This window comes from Pundamilia nyererei, unplaced genomic scaffold, assembly GCF_000239375.1.
Source record: "Pundamilia nyererei isolate P.nyererei 1_Seehausen unplaced genomic scaffold, PunNye1.0 scaffold00103, whole genome shotgun sequence".
Lineage (NCBI taxonomy): Eukaryota > Metazoa > Chordata > Actinopteri > Cichliformes > Cichlidae > Pundamilia > Pundamilia nyererei.
In genome coordinates, this window is record NW_005187504.1 from 261499 (window position 1) to 287537 (window position 26039).

Below are 26039 nucleotides of genomic sequence, written 5' to 3' on the forward strand. Positions count from 1 at the left end.
GTGCTTGCTCATTGGGGGTCATATGATTGTTGGGGTTTTCTCTGTATGCATTATTGTAGGGTCTACCTTACAATATGAGGCGAATGTTGTTGTGATTTGGTGCTGTATAAATAAAATTGGATTGAAAAAGAACATCTTAGAGAGGCAGAGTTCCTCTGAAGTAAAGAAGGGCAGAGTATCTGTAATCTGACAAAAATGTCTACATATTTTCAGAATAACGTTCCTCAACATAAAATTGTTACGATTTTAAATATTTTATCATCTTCTGACACATAATCTAAATATTCACAGAATCTTGGTGAAATCTCTGTGCACTAAGCAGAGAGCCAAAAATCAATATTGGAGCCATGCCACTCTTTGGACCGTTGGGTAGGACTGCATTTAAAAACGAGCATGATTCTTTAATGGAACTCATTGCACAGACTCAGAAATCATTGTTCTGTGGACACATGAATCAAAATGTATAGTTCTTTTTGAAAAGCATGGAAAGCACCATCCTCAGGACTAAAGCGGAGAGGCACCATCTGGTTTGTTATCAGCCCTCAATCAAAGGCCTGCATCTCTGATAGATTGTGGGTTCATGAGTGCCTATGGAATTAGCACCTTGCACATCTGGAAAGGCAAAATCAATGAAAGATCATTTGAAAAGATATACAGAGGTTTTAGATCAATATATACTCCCATCTAGATCATGGCTTTTTCAGGACAAGCCTTACATATTTTAGCAAGACAATGGTAGACCACATAATGCAGCTATTACAACAGCACGACTTTGAAGGAGAAGAGTCCAGTAGAACTGGGCTCTCCCACAGGTCCAGCAGCTGGTCTCATCATGTCCCAGATGCAACACAGCTGTAAACATGTCCCTGCCCTGACTTTGTTGACATGAGTTTCTGAAATCAAATTCAAAAAGAATTTTCTCAGCTTAAACATCTGCGTGTTTCCTGTGTTCTGCTGTGGATAAAATATAGGTTTGTGAGATTTGCAAATGATTGCATTCTCTTTTTATCTATGTATATAGTGTCCTGACTTCTTTGAAATTGGATTCGTATATTAAAACAACAAAAGTATCTCTGAACAAAGTAGTCATCGACCTGTGAAACCTCAGCCACTGAAAAGACAACAAAACTTCCCTTTTCTAACAATTTCCTCTCGGGGCCGCAGCCAGAGATCAGCAGCGCTTCGACGAGCCTCCAGCAAAACTTCCAACACTGGCAACGTATGAATCATAAAAGTGAGCCTACACACTGTGCCAGGACACAAAACAAACCTGGAGAGTGACTCACACCCTTACATTTCATTTGGAACAATTCAATACTGATTAGATAATACTGACGGTGAGCACTTTCAGCAAAACGGCCTTGGAAATGTTTTTAGCTGCCACGTTGGCCTGGTAGTGGTTGAGGGCAACGCGGTGAGCGGGAGGGAAGTGCTGATGTGGGTGGCTTCTCAGAGCCTTTGACTGTAGCTGGCTGCCGAATAATGATGGCTCTTGTGTAACCATCAGTGAGTGTAGACTAGAGGTTTAAAAAAAATTATTTATTTTATTGAAACATGAGGGTCTGGGTGATGTAATGTCTGTGTCTGAGCTGAAGGTTCATATCTAAGAGCTGCCACTAGGAGGAGAGAGTGGGCCTGAACTGTCTGGATGTGAGGATGATGATGATGATGATGATGATGACAGACTGGATACAAACTGAGGCCATAGGTGTGAACACTTAGTGTTTTGTATCATATTTTTTATCATACCTTTTTAAGAACTGTCACAGCGTTTGGCACAAATCAACAAAATCACAAAGGATGTGTCTCCCTCAAAGCAAGCAAAGTGAAATAATAACTCAAATAATAGTGAATGCATTCAAAAGCCGACACTTTCTTTTCCTCCAACTGTGAACATTAAGGTTCAAATGAAATACCTCTATCTTATTTACCCCTCGGGCACTTGACAGAAAACTCGCACATCATATAAACTTTAATCTGCAGCTTCTGTCCTGCAGAGTCCTTCCACAGTCCTTTTTCTGTGCTAAAATAATCCAACTCGTTATCACTTCATGTTCGATATGCATATACATTTCAGTGTGTATCATGGTCTGTATGCAATTTGTCTTTCTTGTCTTTAACAAAAGTCATTATATTAATGTCATTACTCTTGATGGTGAAACTGGAGCTGTTTATATAGTTTGACTTGACTCTGACACATCTGAGCATGATTGTAAATTTGTGCGTTCTGGCTAAATGGACAGTAAAAACAACAAGTTAACACCAGCTCTATTTCCAAAGTGTTTTTAAGCATGTGGTCCACACATTTGTAGGTTTGAGTTTCTTTTCCTTTATATTTTTTCGGCGAATGATTTTAGTTCTTTGTGTTTTCTGGCATTGTGGTTTTCGCCCTTAATAGTTGTAGTCATAGTTGTGTAATAATGTAAAGTAGTCCTGATTCTCTCTGTGTTATGTCAGGTCACCTGCTACAGTTCCTTTCAAGTTCTCTGTGTTTTTGTGCTTAGCTAGTTTCTTTTCTTTTTTCCCCCCTTATTATTATTATTATTATTATTATTATTAGTATTATTATTATTATTTTGTAGTCTCTGGTCTCTTAGGTTCCCTCTTTGAACTGAATCAAATGCGACTGCTCATAACTCTTAAATTTTAAACAGCTGACTAAAAAGTCTGTGTACTAATCTGACTACTGCAGAGAAGTATCATAGCCTGCACAATAAGGGTTTTATTTTTTAAACAGAAATGCACTTCTTTCTTTCTACAACAACAAATGTTTCTATTGCACTTTATTTTTAGAGTTTCTTGTTGTTGTTGGCTATTTCTAGTATTTATGGTCACATCATTTAAATATATAGTGCTGTTTGTTGTTTTCATCTGAATGATGTGATGGCTTTAAATGTTATCTAGAGCATTAAAGTCTTTCAGTGTGTAAAGTACTGTGTAAGCTTTTACATTTCTTAATCACTAAATTTGTTTGTTTTTATACTGTTCTGTTGATTTATTTCAAGATTTGCCGACCTTAAAAATATGATTTTAGCTTTTCAGGCTCACTTTGTTACGTTTCTCTTCAGTGAGGTACATATTTTCTTAAGGTTCAGTCTTCAGGCGCGTTCAGGTGTTGTTATTCCTTCAGTCAAAGACTAAAATGATGTTTTAGCACTTACAGTGTGACAGGGTTTGCTTCAGTTGTCAGTCATGTAGTCAGAGTCCCTGTCACTCTTTTGTTCAGCTGGGAGCGTGTTTGATTTCAGTTTAGCACACCAGATATATCTGCAGTGCCTCCACTCCCACCGCCTTCCCTCCGCCTTTGCAATTAGTTATCATGATGCTGCTGCTGGATGCTTGTTAGATTCAAGTTTATATTAAAGTGTGTTGCTCTACAGATTGAGAGACGAGGTGTAAGGCCAAAAGCTTTTAGCATTGCGATCATCAGAAACAATGTGTCAAAAGCTGCGTTAATACATGTTGGGGGTTTTTTTGAAAAATGATAAATTGAAGCAATAGAAGATGTAAAATCACCTCCTGTGCGCTTCTTTTGCCCGGTGAGTGACAAGGTTATTTACAAGGTTCAAAGTCGATGTGGTGTCTTTGTGCTGGCGCTGCCCTGGGTAGCAGAGGCCGACAGATGGATATGTGATCAACTCAACATGAGCGATTTTACCTCTTCATCACACACGGAGAGTGTGCCTGTGCCGGCTGATGAATCACTTCATAGATGTGACAAATATATCGGCCTCATACCTCGGAGGAGAAATAATGGTCGGAAAAATGAGCTGCTGTGTTGTGTGGTGTTCCTGGGACAGACTGACTCGTTTTGTAATATTTTGTGTCTTTGGCTGCTAAGTTAACATGAAAGTACAAATATGTGTAACGTGGTGAAAACACGGCAGCGTGTAGTGGAAAAGTAAAGGTAAATGTACATCTTTTATTGAACACTTCTATCACATGCGTGGATTACTAATTCGACTTCATCTAATTAGTTGTTGTTGCAGTTTATATGTTAAAATAATGTAGAATTACTGTTGCATGTAAAACAACATGTGACTATGAGTCTGGGCTTTTCATGTTTTTCTTTGATATTCTGGCCTCTGGGCTCAAGAAACCCAATTAAAATCCCACAATAACAGTTTTAAATACTTCATGATAATGTTAAATGAAGGCTGGTCATCCAACTTTTACAAAGGTTTGAAAAGTAAACACTTTGAGGTTTTTAGAGTGTAGAGACTGGCTAAATTAGTGCGATTACAAAGCTTTGCTGTACTGATGGACTGTGTTAGAATGTACTCTTTTAGAGACAAATCTTATATTTTTACATTGATTTTGCTTGTAAATGCATGAGAACATTGGTTCAATAGGTCTATGCATGCAGTGCATTTTGTACAGAAGTGCAAAGCACAAAGGAGTACAGAGTCAAGACACATTATATGCGGTGGGCTTCTGTACAAAAGGTGAATCTGCTTTTATTTTGCACATTTCTCTTAATTATTTTGCTGATCCTTTTAGTTTAATTATTATAATAGAAGAGGCCGACCCCACAGTCTGCAAAATGCACTCAAAAGCACCAATGAAAACAATTTAAATCCATCAATGTGAAACCACTTTGAACACGTTTTTTTTCGGCAGCATTAGGATAGGACCTGCTCCATTAATGATGTCACCATATTTTATAACAGTGTTGTTACAGCAGCAGTTACTTCCTTTAGCGGCGCACAATACATCCTGGTGGGGGACTTCGTAATATATCTTCCTGCTGGGCCTTTAGTCTGAATTACAGCAGGAAAAACAAAAGGTTAATCACATTGGGAGACTCCGCTTTGCCTCTGACCACCCAGCTTCTCTGCGTCTCTCCCTCAGTGTTTCAATTCAAGCTGCTTTATTGGAATAAATGTTGGATGAACAGGGTAAAAAAAGCTCTTTCCAAAGCACCCTAAAAAGGACTACATATGTCTTTTGCTTCTTTTTCTGCTCATATTCTTGCCTTTGTTTTTACCTCTTAGTTCCTGTCCCCTTGAATTTACATCTATCATGGCAAAGTGCATCACAGTCACCATATATTGAATCAAAATGTAAATGTATTATAAACCAGGCAGCTGGAAATGTGTTTGCTCTTCTGAGAATCACGTATCAGAGTATCCTGATTCTCCTTTCTTCATTTCCTTGCGTGCTTAAATGCCAGTGGGCGCATTACATTGAGATTCAAGAGGTTATCTCGCTGTGGTGATGGGGATTGCAGCAGCCTAAAGGATCGCCACAGGTTGAAGCATTTTTTTTTTCTCTCAAGTGCATGTATGGCTGAGCTTTAATGAGCAAAACTTCTTATCTGCGGGTGTCTGAAAAACAACACCTAGCCGCCAAGGGAAATAGATTCAGAAGATGCCTTTTGTAAAGCTTCTAAATGTGTGTATGCGTGTCTTTCACAGGGTGGTGGGCCCGGCTGTGACCTTCAAAGTGAGTCCCAACGCTCAGAACGTCAGCACCGCAGATGTGGCCAACGTGGCTGGTAGGTTCTCCTTGGCTGAGTAATGTTGTCTTTATACTGACAGAGGAAAAGACAACCTATTATCATTGGCTTGCTGCTGCACCTGAGGCCCCAGATGACCATTTTTCAAAACTTATGACTCCTCCAAGAATTCTTTTTTTTTTTCCTACTGAGTATTCTGCCACATCCACGCAGGCACTTTGTGGCAAGTTATTCAATTCCTTTGTGTTCACTTTGGCTAAGTATTTGGTACTGGCCCACTTTGAAAGAAAGCCAGCTGGGTTTTCTGTTTTGTTACAAATCTTCAAGCAGCCATGTTTGCCTCCATCATGGAAATCCATCCGAAGAGTTGGATATGTGCCTAAATAAACAAGCTAGAAAAAAACAAAACAGGGACACCAGATATTTGTTGTGTTTGGAGAATGAGTTATTTCATTAATGCCACACAAAGAAAAAAACAGAAGTTTTCTCACAAGGAAGAATCAGCTTTTGGACAACTTTAAAGCCAACCAGCCAGCATGATTAACATGGTTATACTAAATGTTGCTGTAATAAAGCATCAAAGGGCTTCAGCATGTTGCTGTTTTTGGATAAAAAGCTTAAAATACCAACTGTACACTACTTGTTTAATGCCAGGTTGTTCTAAGAACCCAGGGCTAGTGACTTATGCATGATTTATAACTTGGTAGCAGGCTATGGAGTAGCCATGGCGATACATGCAGTCTGCCATACAAAACTATCAACCCGTCAGATGATAGCTGATGGTTTCCCTGTTTGCATAATTAAATGTTAAATGGGACAGAATAAGATGGACAATTAGTATCCTATAAATAACTAAAAGGTACAACTGCAGTAGAGTTAATGAGTCAGTACATAGCAGGAGATCAGCCAGTACTATTTTTTTTCTTGCCTTCAGATTCTGAAGATGCATAAGCAGATTTCTGTGTAAAGCTTAAACTTCCTTTGACTTGCTCGTTAATGTGCCACTTGTTTGCAGTTTCTAGCTGTTCCTAACAGGTATGTTTCTCCACAAACTTTTTTTTTTTCAAGAAATACATCTCATTAAAGAAGTAAAAATACAATAGGGAGCCTAATTTTGCCCCTACTTGCCTCTGCTAAAATTACCATCTGCTGCTTTTGTACCTTTCTCTCTCACATTTAGCTTTCCCTGAACATGCTCACACACATTAGACTGATTGCAAGTACGTTGGAGGAATAATGCATGAGTCACCTCCTCCAAAATGTTCAAAATGACGCACTTACAACCATACATCACATTTTACTTTTTGGAACTCACACCGAGAGAGATTATTTACTTTTAGTTAAAGAGTCAACATCATAAGAATTAAGAACATTTCAAGTAAGAACACTGGTATGAAGTGAATTTTTCCGTGTGGAAGAGGGACTCAGGTACCAAAACAAAGGTTCTACAGGATCTCTGTATAAAAAAACGGCTCACGATTAAAAAAAAAAAAAGACATTTACCTTCGTGAAGGATTTATTAATCGATGCTGAAGGAACCAGTGTTTTATTTTTAATCGAAAAATGTAAAAATTGCCACAAACTCTTCACATGCACTAAACGGAGGTGGCACATAATGGGTTCAAATGAGTAATGGGTTAGATGCCGTCACCGCTTAAAGGTAAAAGCTTCTCCACCGAGGCCTTTGTCGCCAGTATAAGGAGTACCATCTCAGGTGGGGGTGACAACACCATCACATATTTTACACAACAATCACAGTAGGTGGCCTATGGAAAATGGTGCTGTTTTTTCTTTTTACCACTGTGTTTCAGCTCAGGTAAGTCTGCCCCAAAATGTTCTTTCCTGACCTTCATCAGCTAGTCTCAGTGTCTAAGCTGAACGAAGTGGTTCAGGTGTTTGAATAATTCTAATAATCACTGAAATATTGACAAGATTGCCTCAGTGGTCCAACAGGAGACTCATATCCCAGTCTCCAGAGTGCAACTCTTTGTTTTTAGCAGCTCCACCCCCGCCACTGCTAATTTTATTGGTCTTTTGTGCCGCTACCTCGTATGAACCAGCCAATTTGTGTGTCCAAGACAACAAACGCTCTAATTGAATCTTGTTTCTGTGGTGGTTGCACATAATGTGAACACGTTACAAATCATTTCTATGCATTCTAAAGTTGAGAGGTCATAGTCACCTGACTTTTTTTCCCTGTGAAACCAGGCTGGTTTGTTGGATAGCATTGATGGATTGAATATGGAAGCTTGATGTGGAGTCTGATCTTTGCCTAATTTGCACAGTTTAACACAGAACTCTGTTTAGAAAAATGGTAATAAATGCAAAATCATCAGTTGTGACTATTGCTAATATCATAATAGGTGTAATTTCTGTTGATTGCGGAGAAGATTAAAACAAGCAGAAATCAGGTGTGTAAATGTTTTCACAAGGGCGGCGTTGTGAGTGCAAAGTCGCTCGTTATCAGCAGAAATTTGTTGTCTACCACCTTCTGCTTTCCAAAGCACACAAAGGAAGTTCCACCTGATTTTGTTTCAAGATCCTGTGACTCAAAACGACTCGGTTCAAGCTGTTCTGTCACATGGAGAGGAACTCTCTATCACAGTGCAATTCAGGAGTAGAGACATTGTGAAGGTGTGTGAGAGTGTGCATGTGTGTGTTCAGCAGGCTACAGTGTGTGACTCACAGTAATGAGGCGAAGGTGTTGATGAAGTGGGGAATAAAGAAAGAAGGAATGTTTGCCATTAGCTAAGCTGTCAGTCCAGAGGGAGAGGGAGAGAGGGGACATTCCTGATACTCCTTGGGTCCAGTTCACACACATGCAAATATCACCCACAGTAGGAAATCGGACCAAAGTAAGTTAAAGTAACCTAAATGAGTATTTTATTTGTAGTTCTTATCCTGCTTGATAATTGCAAACCCACCTCCTTGCATGGGCACATGCTTTTACATTTCTTTTTACCCCAACCATACACAGACGCACACACTGATTATGCAACGGCTTCTCTCCTGTTTTTAAGTGCTATTGTTGGCGTTCTCATTTCCCGCCCGCCGCACCCGGTGGCTCTGCGGGGTCACGGATGAGACTCGATTGTTATTAATGCAAACATTTGACAGAACGTGCTTGAAATGAAATACGGCGTCCTCTCAGCTAAAGTGCAATAGTGTGGGCGGGCCATCTTTAAAGTGTCGTTTGTCATATTCAACTAGAATATCAATCCATCCCAAAGCGTACATTATCCCCTCTAGCCGTGGCTTATAGTGCTTTTCTGAAACATTAAGCTTTACACGGCCATTGTAATGACGTCGTTTTATCATCGTTTATAGTCACACAGCAGCAGAGGGGAGAGAGTGGACTTCCATCTCCTCTGTCACAAATTCTTGTGTTTAGGTTGAAGGCTTATGGCAGCTGTGTTTAAAATCGTTCCGTTTTATTTGATCAAATCTGTGCGAAGACCTCATTTGTTTGCCAGAAAGATGTTTAAAGCACAAAAATTATGGTGAAAGGAGGATTCACATCGTTTAATGTGGGCTGTAGAGTGCATGTGCTGCTCTGGGTAATTTGAATATCCACAATTGAATCGTGAGAACGCTGAAAACGGACGGAGGAGATATTCAAAGGTTTGAAAAATCGAATCAAACGTGAGAATATCAAATAAAAATCAACCACGTCAACTCAAACCTGATAAGCTAATCACACTAACTTCATTCATTATTTTAGATTTTAACATTTAAAATCTCATTTTTTATGATTACATTTTAAAAATATACATTTTTTCAAGCATAGGCAGCTACATAACTACATAAATTAAACATTTTGCATGAGGAAAAAAAAAATCATTTATTCCTTTTAGAGTTGCAATTTTCCATTCTCATTTCCACTTCATTAATAAAACCACTCAGGCATAGCCAGGTGTGTAAATCCACTTCTTTTAAGTTTTACTGTCTGTTCTATTATTCATTTACAGAAGAAAACAGCATAAATATGAAGATGGTATAAGAATAAGGTGTGTTATTGGGGTTGTAAGAGTTTATATTTACAAAAAGAACACTGCACCAAAATTCTGCAATTTCCTTGTAAGCATTATCGTAATATGGTTGCTGTTTTGTGACTGATGCATTAGCCTCTGTAAGTAGATGGACATGTCGACATGTCCATCGGGACTTTTGGTTGCCGTATGAGTCTGCCTATTAACCGCTCACACTTGAGCAGCATTTATTCTGCACGCAGGTAAAGAATCCACTCACAGAACATTTACTAACACCCACTGGACATTTGCCTGACGTTTAATGAGTTACCTTCTAATTTTGTTTGTGACAAGTGACAAAATTTGGTTACTATGGTTGCTGGAAATCCCCCAAAATTAGCTTTTGCCCAAGTGGCCAAATCATTAGATCACTACATGGTTCCCCTGACACATAAATACACATAAATAAAAGAGATGATATTAGTAGGTGTTACAAGTGACTATATAAGCCTATAAAATGTAAAAAAATTAAAATTGTAAAATATTTTGAATCTCAAGTAGATGTAATTGGAAAAAAAACATACTTAACTTAAATTGTATTATGTAAAAATCTTTTAAAGCTAATCTCTTGGATCCTGTTTTTCTTACACTGGATTGGTTCTGACCTCGGCCCCTGGGTGCCAAAAGGTCCGATTAGTGCAGTCAGGCTATCCAGACCGGTTGTTGCATTTTAAGAAGCCACGTTACCACTTCTGTCATGGGCGCCCATCCATTGTGAAAGACTCCGAGGCCACCGGAGGCCATTGTCAAACGTGGGGGTGGATGTCAAGATGGTGGGCAGCGAGGTGGTGACCCTCATTGTCCGGCCGAGGGTGGGCGGGAGGACCCAGGGGCTACTTGCAGCGGTGCGTCACGGTCGTGAGAACGGGACCCTGTGAATAGGCCGGGGGTCAGGGTCAGGACAGCGGGCAGCTCAATTAGCACTTAAAGCAGAAGGAGAGCAGCTGAGATAGCCTGATCCTTCACCGTCTGTTCGCTTGACTTCTACTCTCTTTTTTTATTCTGCCAGCAGTTGTTTTTGCCTACATGCTAATAATGCCTGTTGGTGTGAAGATAGTTACTCACACATGCCGAAAAGCTTTGCAGTCTCAGTGATTGTTCACTGTTAGGACAGCTTCTGTTGATAGTGGTCAGGTTTAGACTCTTCTGCCATCACTTTTCCCCCTTTTTTGAGTGAAAGGAAGCCTGCTTTGTTAGCTGCAGACAATAGGTGGCTGCTCAGTGTTTTGCTTTTATCTCAGAAGGATGGTTTGTGTGTTGACATGTAAATTTCCTGACGGAGGTCACTATGAGTTAAAATGGGAGAAAATATTGATCATTATGTGAAATAATTATTTCTTGTAAAGCACATTTTTCCCATATATAACATATAACTGAAATTTATTACACGAGTATGTTAAATAGAGAACCTTGCTTAAAGTTTGGGCCAATTACTTAAAACTTTTTAAAATTAGTTTTGTTTTACATTCTTTTTACATTCAGTTTAATTTAGTTTTAGTTGCTGAACAGCTTAGTTTCACTAGGAAACACAACATTAACCCTTCACAGCCTGACCAATGCATTCAAATGTGATGGCAAAAATGTTTTCATTTGCAAACATGCTCAATAATCTTTTCTTCAGATGTCAGATGTCCTCTAGCTAGAAAGTAAAAGCTTGTTGTTTTATTTTAGAGTGTGCAATGCATGTCTACCAAAGCTGCATCAAAAGTGATCTGATATGTCCTGATTCTGCTCTGAATCATTGTTTCGAGACTTATTTCGTTCTGATGAACTCACATCAGAAGTGCCAGCGTGGACACTTTGTACTCCACCATAAATGCTCCTCAAGTGCTGGGCAACAGCGTGCAGCTCTTTCAGTCGGCGTACTCTGTAGCAGGCATGGCGACCCATTTCACCGAAGCGGATATTTATACTGCTTTGATATTTGGTCATAATGCAGGACCTTGGAACATTTGCCTGCTTCTCCCAGCCTTTTCAAACAGTATTAATTGCAGCACACGAGAACCAAATTAAAGTCAGACGCAGATGTTAAGGGTATTTTCTATACATCAAGCCTTAATCACATTAACAGTACAGCAAATTTAATATTTTATCAAATTAAATCGACGGTGTATCGGCATGATAATAAAGTGGCTATTTAGTAAGCGGAAATTGTTCTGGCCGCTGTAGAGGAGGAAGCAGCTTCACCCTTATCCCGACAGCTGATATCTTTCTGTCACAGAGCTTCAAAACAGATCCTGACGACTGGGTGGAGGAAGGGTTTATGTTACTTTCACAAAGGCGTTGTTTGCGTCGGAGCTTTCCTTCGCTCGACTTTTTGTCTCCTGGTTTTCTTCCGTCTGACTGGATTAGCATAGATCTCGTTCGCTGACAGGACTGACCTTCACTGCAGCTAAACACTTGTCAAAATGCCAAATGTAATTACTGAGCTCTTTAGGTCAAAGTAATGTGTTTCATCTACCTCACTTTGCCTTGTTATTGATGTGCAAGCCCTCAGACCTCAGACTGCAGTCGAGTACTCCCTTTTCCCTCTCGTAGCACCAGTTCCATGCAAGTGTTTGTGTGTCATAACATAGTGAGGAAATGTATCTGTAATTATGCCTAAGTAATGTGGTCAAATTGTGCGTTGCTGTACTGCTAGATGTCTTTCTGTGACTTTGTCAGCTTATACGCTCCCAGATCCTGTGATTATGGACAATTTAAAGTTATCTCTTAGAGCTGCAGAGTGCTTCTCCAACACTGCCTTTCAAAGGTCGTCATCATCATCACCATCACCATTACCATTCCTCCGCAAATTGCATGCCTGGAAATTGTCAACTCTGTTGTGCTGCCTTCGCATCAACTGTCTCTCAAGGTAGACTACTTGTCTTGTATTTAAATTGATTGTTAAAAAGACGTGGCTTCAATGTTTTCTTTTTTCTTTGTCGATTCGAACCACCTTATGTGGATTTTGTGTAAATCAATAAATTGCAGTCCTGATTATAATATTGTGGTAAATCAATCTGTTCTCACTGCTCTGATATGACCTGCTTGTTTCTGACATGATGCATGATTGCAGAGAGGAAGTGTTACGGTCAAAATTGACATATGCATTGTCATTGTTAACAGTAGTGACTGATTTTATGTCATCGCCATCACTGTGTGGAACTTCTTTAATTGTTCCCATTGATTGGCAACGTGATTGCATTGGAAACAGCTTGGGCGCTGGGATCTGTCCAGCAGTCTCTCTGTGCCCTGCAGAAGTAGGCAAATCTATTTCCGTTAACCTCATTGCAGTTCACCTGCTAATCAGTTTTCATCACAAGCCGAAGGCTAATCGATTGTGGAAGTTCTCTCACCTGTTGGCAAAGAGGGGAGGGGAGGGGGGGATCAAAAAAGGGAAAATGTGAGGTGTGTGCTGGTGTTTAGTGATGCAATTTTCTGTGATACCGCGCCATGCATTTTGCCTCGTCGCCTGTCATCACAACAGAGCTCTAGGCGTTCTGTGAAATTGCAAGATGCCTCATCCGAGCTTTAAAAAGCTTGCACACTCCCCTGCCGTTCCAGAGTCACCTGTGGTTATTTTGGTTCGACTTCAGAGGGAGCAGAGAGCTGTACACTGTCCTCTGGAGCTTTGCAATCATCTGTGAGTCCTACCGTCGAGCAGAGAGGAGGGGAGGGAGGACACAGGTGTTTTGCCGAGCTCTAGTTTGCACAGTGGTGCAACGTGATCCCCGAGCCAACCGTGCAGCCACCCTGCCAGCTACTCAGCCAAGCAGCCGGCCTGATTTCCCCAATGCTGGCACTGGCCTGCTGGCACCTCCAACCCTTCTCTCCCACTCCCGCAGCTGGCAGGATCTCTGCGAGTTGGCCTCGGCTCCTGACGTTGACTGCGGGGTTGGCAGACCTCTCCCAGATGGCCACCTTGTAGTGAAGCTGGCTTCGTGCTTGCATCACTTTTACATCATCCCTTCAGCTACAGAGCTGTGGTGGAAGGAGAGGGCTTCTGTTGGCTGTGCTGAGGCATTTTTGTACGTGATATGTGGGAGTGTTAAACTCTGCTGCAGCTCTCACACTTTCGAACGATAATTTGTTATTTGTGCCATTCGTGTCCCTGCTTTTCAGGAAACCAGTGACAGGTCTGAGACCCGAAACAGATGCAGATATAGAGTCCACCTACACACACATCAAATATACGCCTTTTTTTCAGAGGTGAAAAGGCTATTACAGCCCTTATCTTTTACATCCAAAATGACAGGACAGTATCAGCGTGCTTCTTGGGTTCATATTTTATTTATTACCTAATTTAAATGCTACTGCAAAGCCTGTAATTTATAGCCCAGTAACTCTGTAATCCCAGTTGAGCGGAAGAACAAGGGTGAACCTTTCCAAAAACTTGTTAGCACTAGGATTGAATAATTTAATATACATTTTTTAAAACCTGAATGGATGGGAGTAAAATCATCTGATAGAATTTTCTTAATATCCTCAGATTTAATGACTGTGTCTGTCTGATGACTGCTCATAATTATCACCTCTTCATCCGACTGGTTTTTTGTCTTAGTTTAAAGTTCCTTTCTGCCATAATGTACAACGTAGCGTACCTGCAATTTTGCAAAATTACAGGTTTTTGAAATGTTAGAGTGAAGAGTGGAATTTTCTCTTAGTGTCGACAGCGACAGTCGCTTTTGTTCTAAGTTCTTATCGCTTTTTTTCCCATCATTTTTATGCTAATATGCTAATAGCTGACATATCCTTACCAGTGATTCAAACTGTGAAAAAAATGAAACGTTAAAATGATTTCATTTGCATCTGTGGAAGATGCAGGCATACAGCATATATTATTTTTGCTATTGTACTGCTATTGTGGTTCTAATACTCAAGCTTATTGAGCATTCCTCCTGTATGTAGTCAAAACTACTTTCCAGTGCTTTATTTACAAAAGGTCACAACAGCATGTTCTGCATGTTCGACAGAGTCTTTACATAGATCCTCTTCTTAACACAACTCAAAATGGCTTTTTGTCTCCTCTTGGGATTGAACCAGTGATCTTTTATTCGTTAGGCGAAAGTTGCCGATCCTTGAGTCGTTGCAGGCACACTGGACGTGTCATCCCAACTCAAGCTAGAGGACAGTAACTAGAATGTTCTGCCCCAGGGGTAAACATGATAGGACATTCTGGGAAACACAAAGCAAGAAGACATTTTTATTCTTATTATAATGTGTAACAACAGCTGTACAGAGGTCATATGTAGAAAACACACAGTAAATTGGAAATTATGAAAATATTCAAATCAACTTGGTTTGACATGCTGTAGGAAACTGAACATGAATGGAATAATCAGTCAAACACAACATTTGTATGCCATTTTACTGACCACATAATTAATCTTTCACTATTCCAAGATTTCCTTTTTTCCCAGACTGCATTTTACCTATTTTCCTTAAAGTAAACTATGCTGTCTAAAAATTCTGTGGCAGTAAACACTGCTATCAGCAGGGGGTCAGTCATTTTTCGTTGCACTCTAACTGCAGCTCAGACTTTTAGGACCTTTCTGTCCTCTGCTGCAGTTATTATGGACTCCTTACTGAAGCTCTCTCTCTCTCAGCGGCCCAAGGAGGCCGCCTGGACCAAGCAACTCATTTTTAGCCGTCTTCAAGATGCCTGATGAGATGTAGAGGCAGACGGTTGGATTGATTGGCCCCTCTTGAGTGCACAGGCCTTGATTACAACTGCACTCAAGTACCCGAACTCCCACCCCCCACCCCTTAGTTTCTCTCTCAGTCTTGTTCTTTTTAGTCTGCCTCTCTTCTGTCTCCTTTTTTCCCATAATTTCTTTCACCTACAAAGGGAGAGGGTGGATAAGGAGAAACTGGTTGTAGAGTAGAGAATAAAAAAAGTCAAATTACTAACAAAGATTTGGCTCTGCAGGGTTCTGTCTGCACTGGAAAGTAGAACGGGGATGGATATGCCTGTTAAGGACTGGTTAGAGATGAATTTGGAATCACAATCAGCGCTTTGAAGAGAGAGAATTGGATCAATATTTTAAGAGCTAAGCAGGGAAAGTGCTGATAGTTAGCAAAATGTGTCAGTGGTTCACTTTAGTTTGCACATCTTTTCCACGCTGTAAATTAAAATAATTTTACTTTTGTACATATCCTGATGCTCTGTTGTTAATATAAAAACATTAGAAACATTTAATCTCTGCAGCTCTACCCTGTGAGCTGCTGGGAGAAAGTCACTGGATTTAAAAAAAAAAAAAAAAAAAATCTTTCAAAAGGTCAATCCACCCAAATACCCTACAGTATTTGACAGAAAACCTTAACAATCAGATCTCCTATGAGCAACGACTTGGTGTCAGTGGGAAGGAAAAACTCCCTTTTATCAGGAAGAATCCTCACACAGAAGCAGGCACAGGGAGGGGCAGCCATCTGCTGCATCCGGTTGGGGATAGGAATGCAGTCGTAGAACCCTGGATCCTCTGAATGGAAATTTACCTTCTCTAGTAGAGGTGAGCAAGTCAGGGCCTCTGCTGTGTCATTGGAGTTTACTTATTTTCCAATTTCAAACCTGACACAAGTTTTCAGGTTTAAAAAAGATGTTTTGGCTTTAGTGAGATTTTGGGCGACTGCTTTGGTGTAAATGGGACTGAACCAATGCTCTGAGGCTGGGTGTTCATCATGTGAAGGTATATGAAGATGACCTGAAGTCTATCCAGATAGGATTCTCGCAGGTTTTAAGATGTACATGGAAAACTTCATGAAGAGAGAAAATCAGCACCAAACAGAAACCCTGAGGGATATGTATGAGGCTGACTTGATCCCCACCTGAAACAGGAATGCAGTGTCCTTGTTTCTGATTGACTGTTGTTGTCTACACACTTCTCTTTATTTTACTTCATCCCTCTGGGACTAAGCTCATACCGTGTAATGCTCAGTGTCCTATTTATCCCATAGAAGGAAAGTTTTCTCATGAGATGTTTTTCACTGTTTAAAGAAAAATAGACTGTCTTCATATTTTCATTTTATTAAGAATATACAATACAACAAATCCTATCGAACAGACCAACAATAACAATGCAGTGATCGTCTTCAGAAGATAGTATTGTGTGAATATGCAGCGTCTAATATTACTTTTACCATGTTTGTTGTTATCCATAAACTATTAGAAACACAACAATGTTCTTTCTTTGTCATGGATGCACTGAGTGAAATATTGATATTTTTAGGTTTTTTGGAAGGTCCAATAGGAAAATACTCACTGGAACATCAAATCTGTATTAATCCACTGCTTTACATAAACATATCCATATGCATGCTTGCAGTAATGGTCATTGATTTGTTACAGAACAGTGCAAAAGTCTTAAGCTTTTTGAGGTTGTCTTGAGCAATTGCCCTCCGGGCTTTCTGGAAACCTTTTGGAGTTTTCTTTGGACATTGGCAGCTTTTTCATATTTTCAGTCCAGTTCTCATACGTACCTGACCACTTTCAGAGGAATGGGCCTTTTTGCTGCTTCTTAGCTAAGCCATTAAATTCTAAGCTGTGAATCTTTCAAACATAAAAATTTCACCTAACTTGAGTGATAAACTAGTGTTGTGGAGACACTTTTTTACAAGCTGCCTGTGACAGAAACAAATAATTTGTGCCAATTTCTTTAGCGGACACATGCCAAAGATAACACAGATTAACAGACTTATTTTTTTTCATACCAGCAGGGTTAAAAATGTAGTGTTGTGCTGTTATTTGAAAATGTGGCATGTCTCGGGTTGGTCCGTCTGCTTAGAAAATCTGAGGAAACTAACAAGTGGAGGACAAAAGAAGAAGTTGTAGACTTAAAACAGTATCTTCAACAGGTGAAGGGTACCTAAAAGTGATGTCCTTAAGAAACAGCAAAGAAAATCCATCTAAGACGTGACACTGGACCTGAGAGATGCGTCTGGCCCTTCAGTTGATCTGTTTACTGAAGCCTCATCAGAAATGGTCTCAATCTCTCTATATATGAAATAAATGTAACTATTTAATGTTTAAATAATTGTGTTAGTAGTTCTTTTGTTCTTATTATTTGTTCTCACTTGTTCTAGATTATGTATTATCTAAATTCATGCTAGTTTTAGGCAACTTCTAAAGAACAAAGCTTGGCTTTAATATTGTCCTTAAATATAAAAAGATTTGTAATCACTCTTAGAACACAATTTTATATATTTAAAATATCAACATCCTAAGTTTTCCTTAGTACCAGCAGACTCCAATAGTTGTTCATTAAAAAATAAAACACCAGGTCAGTGTACCACACTGGCAGTCCTGAACTTGTACCAGTCCTCATGGGTTTCTCTGGCTCACTTTTAGCATTAATGGGCTCTGGGCTGGTGACAGCTATTGCTGGAGGCGTTTTGCTCTCAGGTTCTCTGCACAGGCTTCACATTTTTGTGAGCACAATTTCTCTTAAACACCTTAAAGTAATTTCTTGAAATGATGTTCCCCTCGACTTGAGGTAAATTTGGTGCAGACTGGTCACTGTTACTAGGGTGTATTTATGATTACTAACATTGACTCTTTTTGTCTTAAATTCTATATTCTTCAAAGTAGCCATACTTATGTTTTCGCTCAATGAGCTTCATGAGGTAGTCACCTGAAATGGTTTTCACTTCACAGATGGGCCTTGTCAGGGTTCATTTGTGGAATTTCTTGCCTTGTTAATGAGGTTGGGACCATCAGTTGTGTTGGGCAGAAGTCAGGCTCGTACACAGCTGACAGCCCCATTTGACATCTGTTAGAATTCATATTATGGCAAGAACCAATCAGCTAAGTAAAGAGAAACGACCGTCCATCATTACTTTACGAACTGAAGGTCACTCAGTCTGAAACATTTTAAAACTCTGAATGTGTCTCCAAGTGCAGTCACAAAAACCATCAAACGCTGCAAAGAAACTAGCTCACATGAGGACCGCCCCACGAAAGAAAGACCAAGAGTCACCTCTGCTGCTGAGGATAAATTCATCCGAGTCACCACACAGAGATCCAGTAGCAGACACTCTTCTACATCAACTATTCAGAAGAGACTGTGGAAATCAGGCCTTTATGGTCAAAGAAACCACTACTGAGGAGAAGCAACAAGCAGAAGAGATTTGTTTGGGCCAAGAAACCAAGAAATGGATTGAATATGTATTTTTTTCTTGTCTTGACCAGTGAAAATCTCTGCTTTGGTCTGATAAGTCCAAATTTCAGATCCTTGGTTCCACCTGCCATATCTTCACAGAAAAGGTGAATGGATGGTCTCTACTTGTATGGAGGAGGAGGTGTGAAGGTGTGGGGGTGCTTTGGTGGCGACACTGTTGGGGATCTATTCAAAAATGAAGACACACTGAACCAGCATGGCTACCACAGCATCCTTCAGTGGCATGCCATCCCATCCGATTTGCATTTAGTTGGATCATCATTTATTTTTCAACAGGACAATGACCTCAAACACACCTCCATACTGTGTAACAGCTATTTGACCAAGAAGGAGAGTGATGGAGTGCTGCGCCAGATGGCCTGGCCATCACAGTCACCTGACCTAAACCCAACCGAAATGGTTTAGGATGAGATGGACCGCAGAGTGAAGGCAAAGGGGCCAGCAAGTGCTCAGCATCTCTGGGAACTCCTTCAAGACTGTTAGGAAACCATTTCAGGTGACAACCTCACGAAACTTATCGAGACAATGAGCAAAGCAGTAATCAAAGGAAAGTGTGGCTATTTGGAAGAGTCAAAAATAGAAAACATGTTTTATTTAATTCAGTATCTGTTCATTCACAGTGTTGATGCTCTCAGTGCGAATCTACAATGTAAAGAAAAACCATTAAATGAGAGGGTGTGTCCAAACTCTTGATGGGCAGTGCAGGTCAGCTTCACTGTGACATGATACCGTTCTCTGGGCTATCACATCACATACTGATTTGTTATACTAATCTTTGTGCATGTATTGAAATTGTGCTGATTGTTGAGATCTGTCCTTCGAGAGTAAAAACGGCATAAACATGGAAACACACTGATGTAAATTGCAACTTGCCTGGCCGGGCGAGGCATTCCACGTTCCAGTAAGAGTTAAGCCACTGCTGCGTTTTTCTGTGTGTATCGGGGAACATGTATTGACCCACAGTGGGTCAACTCTGAAACTGCTGTGCAGTAACTCTACATACACGCTCCTCTTCTGCTATATGCATATTTTTATAGAAAGAGGAAAACAACAAAAAATAGATTTTCAGTCACCTTCATATTCACCTCACTGAAGTGAACAAAACATTTCGACAGTAACAAAAAGAGCAGATTTAATAGGATTAAAATCTTCAGTAATGTCTGTAAATATTAAAATCTCTGGACGTCCTCAGATAACATTAGTCCTCTATAAGCAGGATTTGATTTATTTGAGTTATCAATTTATTCCTGCTGCAGTTTGAGACAGATAAATTCTCGTAATTTAATAATAAATTAAAGCAAATGTAAACAAATAAATTGGAATCTATTTGAATTTAGTCTGCATCTGATTGTGCAGACTTTATATGTGAATTTCAGGTCACAGATTAAAAAGAAGTTATTTCATGATAGGGGAGTATACTGTGTATTTTTATAATTTCTTATCTCTCTTATTAAAGAGTGTGCACCCCCAAGTTGAAGTGTCCTTTCCTGTTGCTGGCAGTGTCTCTCCGCGCGTCGTGTTTCATGTAGAGGAGAAATGAGAGACAAAGGCAGTTGAGAGCTTCAAAGACTGCGGGTGACATTTAGTGCTCAGTATCTTCAAAGACCAGGCCCTCTTTTGTAGTTTTTCTTTTTGTGTATAATTAATGTGGCCCTTCCTGTGGATTTTTCCTTTCTATTTTCTTTCTTTTACCTCCTTTTTGGAGCTGGATTAGAACAGCAGATTAAGGAAGTGCACCTTAATTTTCAATTTGCATTCGAGGGGACTTCAAACTGCAGCTGCTGACAAGATTTTTCTAGCTGAGCGTGTGCCGTGGAGACGTTAGAGAGTGGTTGGGGTGTGTGGTCATATGATCAAAGACTAGTTTCTGCAGAGAACAGAGAACTTCCATCCGGAGTGACTTTAGGCATTTAATTGATAAGATCGATAAGAGTGTCAGTCTATTGAGACAAAGGGGATCTTAGGCTTTCATGTTTTTAACATCCAGGTAAAAACTACTATTTGGTATTTTATTTGTGAGAAGCTTTGCAAGGTTTTTAAATTATAACGTACAACAAATGGCTCTTTTGTGTCTGTATACTAGGAAGAGGTATTCCATTAGTTTATCTAAGATAAACTCTAGAAGGAAAGAAATATTTCTTTAAGACTTAAGTCACTAGCTGAATGTGGTGCACAGCATCTCTGCTCTTTAAATTATGATTTTTAACATTGTGAAGGCTTTGGCTGTCTGTCCCCGTAATGTGCCTACAACCTTGAATTCAATAGAAATAAAACATAATAAACAAATACTTGGTACTTACCAATTTATCTTACAATAACTGTACCTATGATTCATCGCTCCACTCCAGCCATTTACAGTGCCATGTTTCATTGGTGAGCAATATACAGTATAACAGCTGAATGAGCTGACGTGGGACTACGTCTACCTACATCTATAACATCACTCAGTGGATTTGGCCTGTAGAGGGATAAACTTAAAACATCAAAGAAAATTAAAAAATCCCATGCACATGATTTTGTGCGAGGTTGCACAGATCCTGTCCTGTCTGGCAGCTTTTGCAATCAGAGTTATGATCTGCACTGTGGTGCTAAACACATCTTCCTTTTCCAGTTCAGCTCTACAAATTCTCTATAGGCTCCTCTTGTTTAGGGTTTATGTGTATATTTCTTCATTTCTGTTCGCGTTATTTCAATTATTACATTATATATGGTATACAGGGTAACAATGTCTAAGACAGGACAAGCAAACAATAAAAGGGAGTTGGGGGGGGATTGGGGAAGACGTAATAAAAGGATAGAGTACAAATAGAAATCCACAATATATTATCAACTGCCACTCTTGTAAGAAAAACAAACATACAACACCTGGAACACAAACATTCGAAAATGCACAGGTAAATAAATCTACTGTGTGTGTGTGTGTGTGTGTGTGTGTGTGTGTGTGTGTGTGTGTGTGTGTGTGTGTGAGAGAGAAAGAGTATGTCGAATGTGAGTGTGGGTCTTTGTCACATATGTACTTGAAAATGAGGGTGGGAAGCCACAGTGACACCCCCCAGGAGCCAGACGCAGACAGAGATGGATCTGAGCCATCCACAGCCCCCAAGATTACTGAAGACCACAAAGTACCAAGGCCACGAGTCTTGGCAACATCTGCACGCCCATCCCAGCTGGAGAAGGATGGAGGCCCTAGATGGGGCAAAAGGGGTGGGAGTCCCAGAGGGCCAGCGGCGACGGGCAACCGACCCCACTAGAGACCAGCCACCCCGGTGTGAGCTGAGATCAGGGCTCCAGGCACCAAAGAACTGCCCGGTACCTGGGCCTCAGACCCAGGCCCAGCCGTGCACCCACACACACTCATTCCCTTACTTACTCACACATACCCACCCACCTACTCACTAATGACACAAAGACACACAAAGACGCACACACATTGACCCATTGTGATAATATCTTTACAGTAAGTAAAGTATTTGTAACTTAATAAATCCCACTTACACTGGACATGACATGAATTCAGGGCTTTGTGGTCAGTTCTGTCTGCTAGCAAAAACATTAGGAAAGCGACAGAGCTGTCAACTCTGGCTAACCTTCGTTTAGCTTACTTAACTTTTGGCTGCTTAGTAGAAGAGTGAGCCACACCAGCTAGCTAGCTTTCTATCCTCTCCACTACTTTGCACTACAACTATTAATTCATCATAAAATCAACGACAATGCTCTCAATGTTTGCGTTGTAACCTTAACTGCTTTGCTGACGCCGTGTTAATGTGCATAGTATATCAGTCAAATTAAAAAGGGTTATGTTTGCTTGTCAGGCTGACAAGAATTGTTTAAAAACTGGAGAAAAAGAGAAGAAAATATAAAAAAGGGAACAAGCTCAGACACAACAAATCGTAAATGAATATGAAATAGTAATAATAATTTAATATCAAAGAAATGGCAACGCCATAAAATCAATGCAAAATAAAGCAAAAATATTGGTGCTGTCATCATTCAAACTGTTTTATGACTGTTTTAAAATCCCATAGAAGTCTCTTTTTGTTACCTTTGTAGGTTTTAATTGTGGTTATAAAAAGTTTCCCCATAAACGTTGAAGGCAAGAAAAAATACGCATTCAGCACATTCAGTTTGCTTGAAACAGTCATTCACGTGTGTCTGTACTTTTAAACTTGTAAATGCCCAAATCTGTTTCTTTATTTTAGCTTTTTCTTAAAAAAAATCAGTCTAAATGAGTTATTTAACTTATTGAAAGTGAGCTATAGTTTTACAGTGATATAATTCTATCTACCTTTTTGTACTACACATACTGAATGCTGGTACTTCCTGCCAAACATGAGGACATGTTTTGTGAAACAACTGAATATGTTGCATCATTTAGCACTTTAAAACGGATTAATATCCAAAGTGTAAAAAAAAAAAAAAAAAAAAAAACTGCTGCTAGAAAACAGCAACGCTTTACTGAGCACAACAGACTGATTTGCATCTCTTAAATTACACTTGTGACAAGCAGCTTCCTGCAGTAAAGTCAACAATGTAATAGACCGGCAAAGGTCAGGGTGCTAACTTGCCTAGAAACTCGGGTTTGAAGGGGGTTGTTTGATGTTGGCAATATTGGTGTCCAAACACTTTGTGTAATTCTACTTGTCAACACACAGGTGAGAAAATCACATTGATGGTAATAAGATTGAGGAAAGTGTTGCATTAGCACCTTGAAGTGCAAATAGCTTCTTATATTGCCTATTAGACCTAGATAACCTGGCAAGGTGGAGGGTGATGATGCTGGTTTGGTTTTTTTTTTGGTTTTTTTTAATGTGTGTGTGTGAAGAGAGGGGGTGGTGTTCAAGAAAAAGCATATTAGCTGTGTCAAAACAGTCAGGAAAAAACACAAACTCCAGAAAATATAATTAGGAATGTTTTTCTATCCCTTTTTCCGTCTGTGTTTTAATCTGCTATTGATGAAAGACGGGTTATTTGTTTCTTCAGCTGCACACTCTGTGCAATATCCTGTCGCCCTGGCAGCCTGCGAAAAGAAATATCTGCCATCCCTCCTATCCTCTCTTCTCTCTTCTCCCCCTGGGCTTTGCATTATAAAGAGATTTCATCTCGTCCACCTTTAGCCAGGTTTTGCCTTTGATATTATTTATTAGCGCCTGTATTGAACAGTTCACGGAGCTAGAACCTTGAATGGGCCCCCTCATCGACTTCTCCTCACAATCAATACTTTTCCACATTACATATACATCAGCTCAGAGTGCAATATCGTTCGCTCTCAACCTGCGGCCTAATTAAAAAGATAAGCAGCTTCGTTTGAAGCTCGCCTTAATAGGCTGCTGCCTTGTTTCTAAGCATGAATATTGAATAGACTCATGACTTGTTTGAGATTCAGCTCATTTTGTGTAGACTACTCTGTCACAGTGAAGGGGTTCAATCTCTAGATACTGTCAGGACATGATCACATGACTCGACTCTTGATGGTTCATTTTTTCTTATTATGTGTAATGCATTGCCATGTTTTACATGTAAAGAGACTAACAGAGGTTTATAACATTTTTTTAAATGTAAACGAGCTCAGAAGCAAACAGTTTATCTGTGAAAGTACAGATTTTAGATGAGTTAATGAGTTAAGTGTCTGGAACTGAAAATTTTGTTGTTAGTCAGATCCAGAAAGCTGGATTTCCTCATTTTTACCCATGTCCATCATCTTGTTCAAACGTTGTCACTTTTGGCTCAAAGAGGGAAACACCCCCCCAAAAGATCATGTTAAGGCTCCAAAATTATGTGAGATGAACATTTTGGGAGAAACGTAATGTCACAATGATTATATAATGTAATTATATTTCAAAATATTGAGCCACTCAGGTTGAACAATGAGCCATATAGCACCTCAAACACTGCATTACCATTATCACATAGCTAGTTTCTCAGTCTGTAAAGTCTAAAAATCCTAGATTTACAGAATGACGGTTTCTTCCTGTTAAAAGGGAGTTTTTCCTTCCCACTGTCACCAAATGCTTCCTCACACGGGCTTGTTTTATTGCATTTTCGTAGTATTTTGTAGGGTATTTATCTGAGGCAACTGCTGTAATTTTGTCCTATGAATTGAATTAAAAACAGTTAAATATACTCAGAATATAATCTGATTTTTGAAGCAGATTTACCATGTACCAATATAGATGTTTAATTTTGCTTTCCTTCATGGACAGTTAGTAAAGAGTTTATATTTGTTGGTTTTGAATGTGCATTATCTGTAAGCAAGAAACAAGATTTTTGGTAGGTACCAGATATTTGCTGGTTTGTGTTTGCAGTCTCCTTAAAGTCTGAGTTCTACTAGCTTATTGAGTTTGATTGGGGTTTTTTGGCTGCAGCTAAATGGTCAACCAAGAGGAACAAAAGAGGAAGACACTGAAAAAGCTGCATTCTCAAGCTTTTTAAAAATCTCTGTGTTCGTAGTCAGACTATAAACAATGACCAGGATCACAGAACAGGTCGTCTTGACACGACAGTGACGTCATTCAACTCACAACTAATGACAGTATTTGTGAGCTTATATATCTATACTTATTGGTTTTAAGTCTTATTTAGGCTGCAGTGTTTGGCCATGGATTAATAGATAAAAATATTGCTTGTCCTCCGTGTACGAATAAAAATGTTCATTCTGCTCATTGTAGTTCTGTTATTCAGTCTGACGAAGGACGATTGCTATCCTTTCATCTCATAAGTAAAGCGGTGCAGCTGACGGGGAAGGTGTTGTAGGAACAGCTGTTCATAACACAATTCAGAGTCTGTGTGTTTTCAGATGCTACCATCACTTGTGCTGTTAGAGTTTGGTTTTGATTATTAGAAATGAGGATGGTTTCAGGAAGTCACAACTCACACTAAGATGTATCGAACTGGAAAGCAGGGAATGCAGAATACTTCCCATTAGACTGTATTGATGCAGTCTATTTACTCTATCTATACATATTTTTGACTTCCTTGTGTCAGCCATATTCTAGTGCTTAGAAACATACAACACATTAATAAGTTTAGCAGGTTTACGATGTACAAACTATAATACTAATATTAATACTACTGTGTTAAAGCCAAACGAAAAGTTTGAAAATGCAGACCTGAGTCTCTGATGTAGACGAACTTAACATTTTATGTCTGTCCAACAATTAGCGGTGTAATTTGAGGTGCAATGATAATTACAGTGTCACAGACCTTCAAGCATGGCTATAGATTTTTTTTTTTTGTTATGCTGAAGGAAAGTTATTATATAAAGTGGTATTACTTGTTTGATGACAAGCAATTATCAGGATTTTTATCAAACCCATAATCCATTAAAACATGACAAACTGAATGATTAAATTGGTGGATATGTAGGTGGGTGAGTCAGTCTCTTTGCCAGTTAAATCACTC

At 39.5% G+C, this 26039-nt stretch overlaps 1 protein-coding gene across 1 annotated transcript in view; it reads left to right on the forward strand.

Moving 5' to 3' along the window:
• Positions 1-26039, forward strand: part of LOC102205351 (receptor-type tyrosine-protein phosphatase N2-like) — a 214455-nt gene that overhangs the window by 67164 nt on the left and 121252 nt on the right. The window contains exon 11 of the mRNA XM_005740735.2: positions 5418-5497. Coding sequence (XP_005740792.1) covers positions 5418-5497 — 80 coding nt within the window. The remainder of the gene's footprint in view (positions 1-5417; positions 5498-26039) is intronic.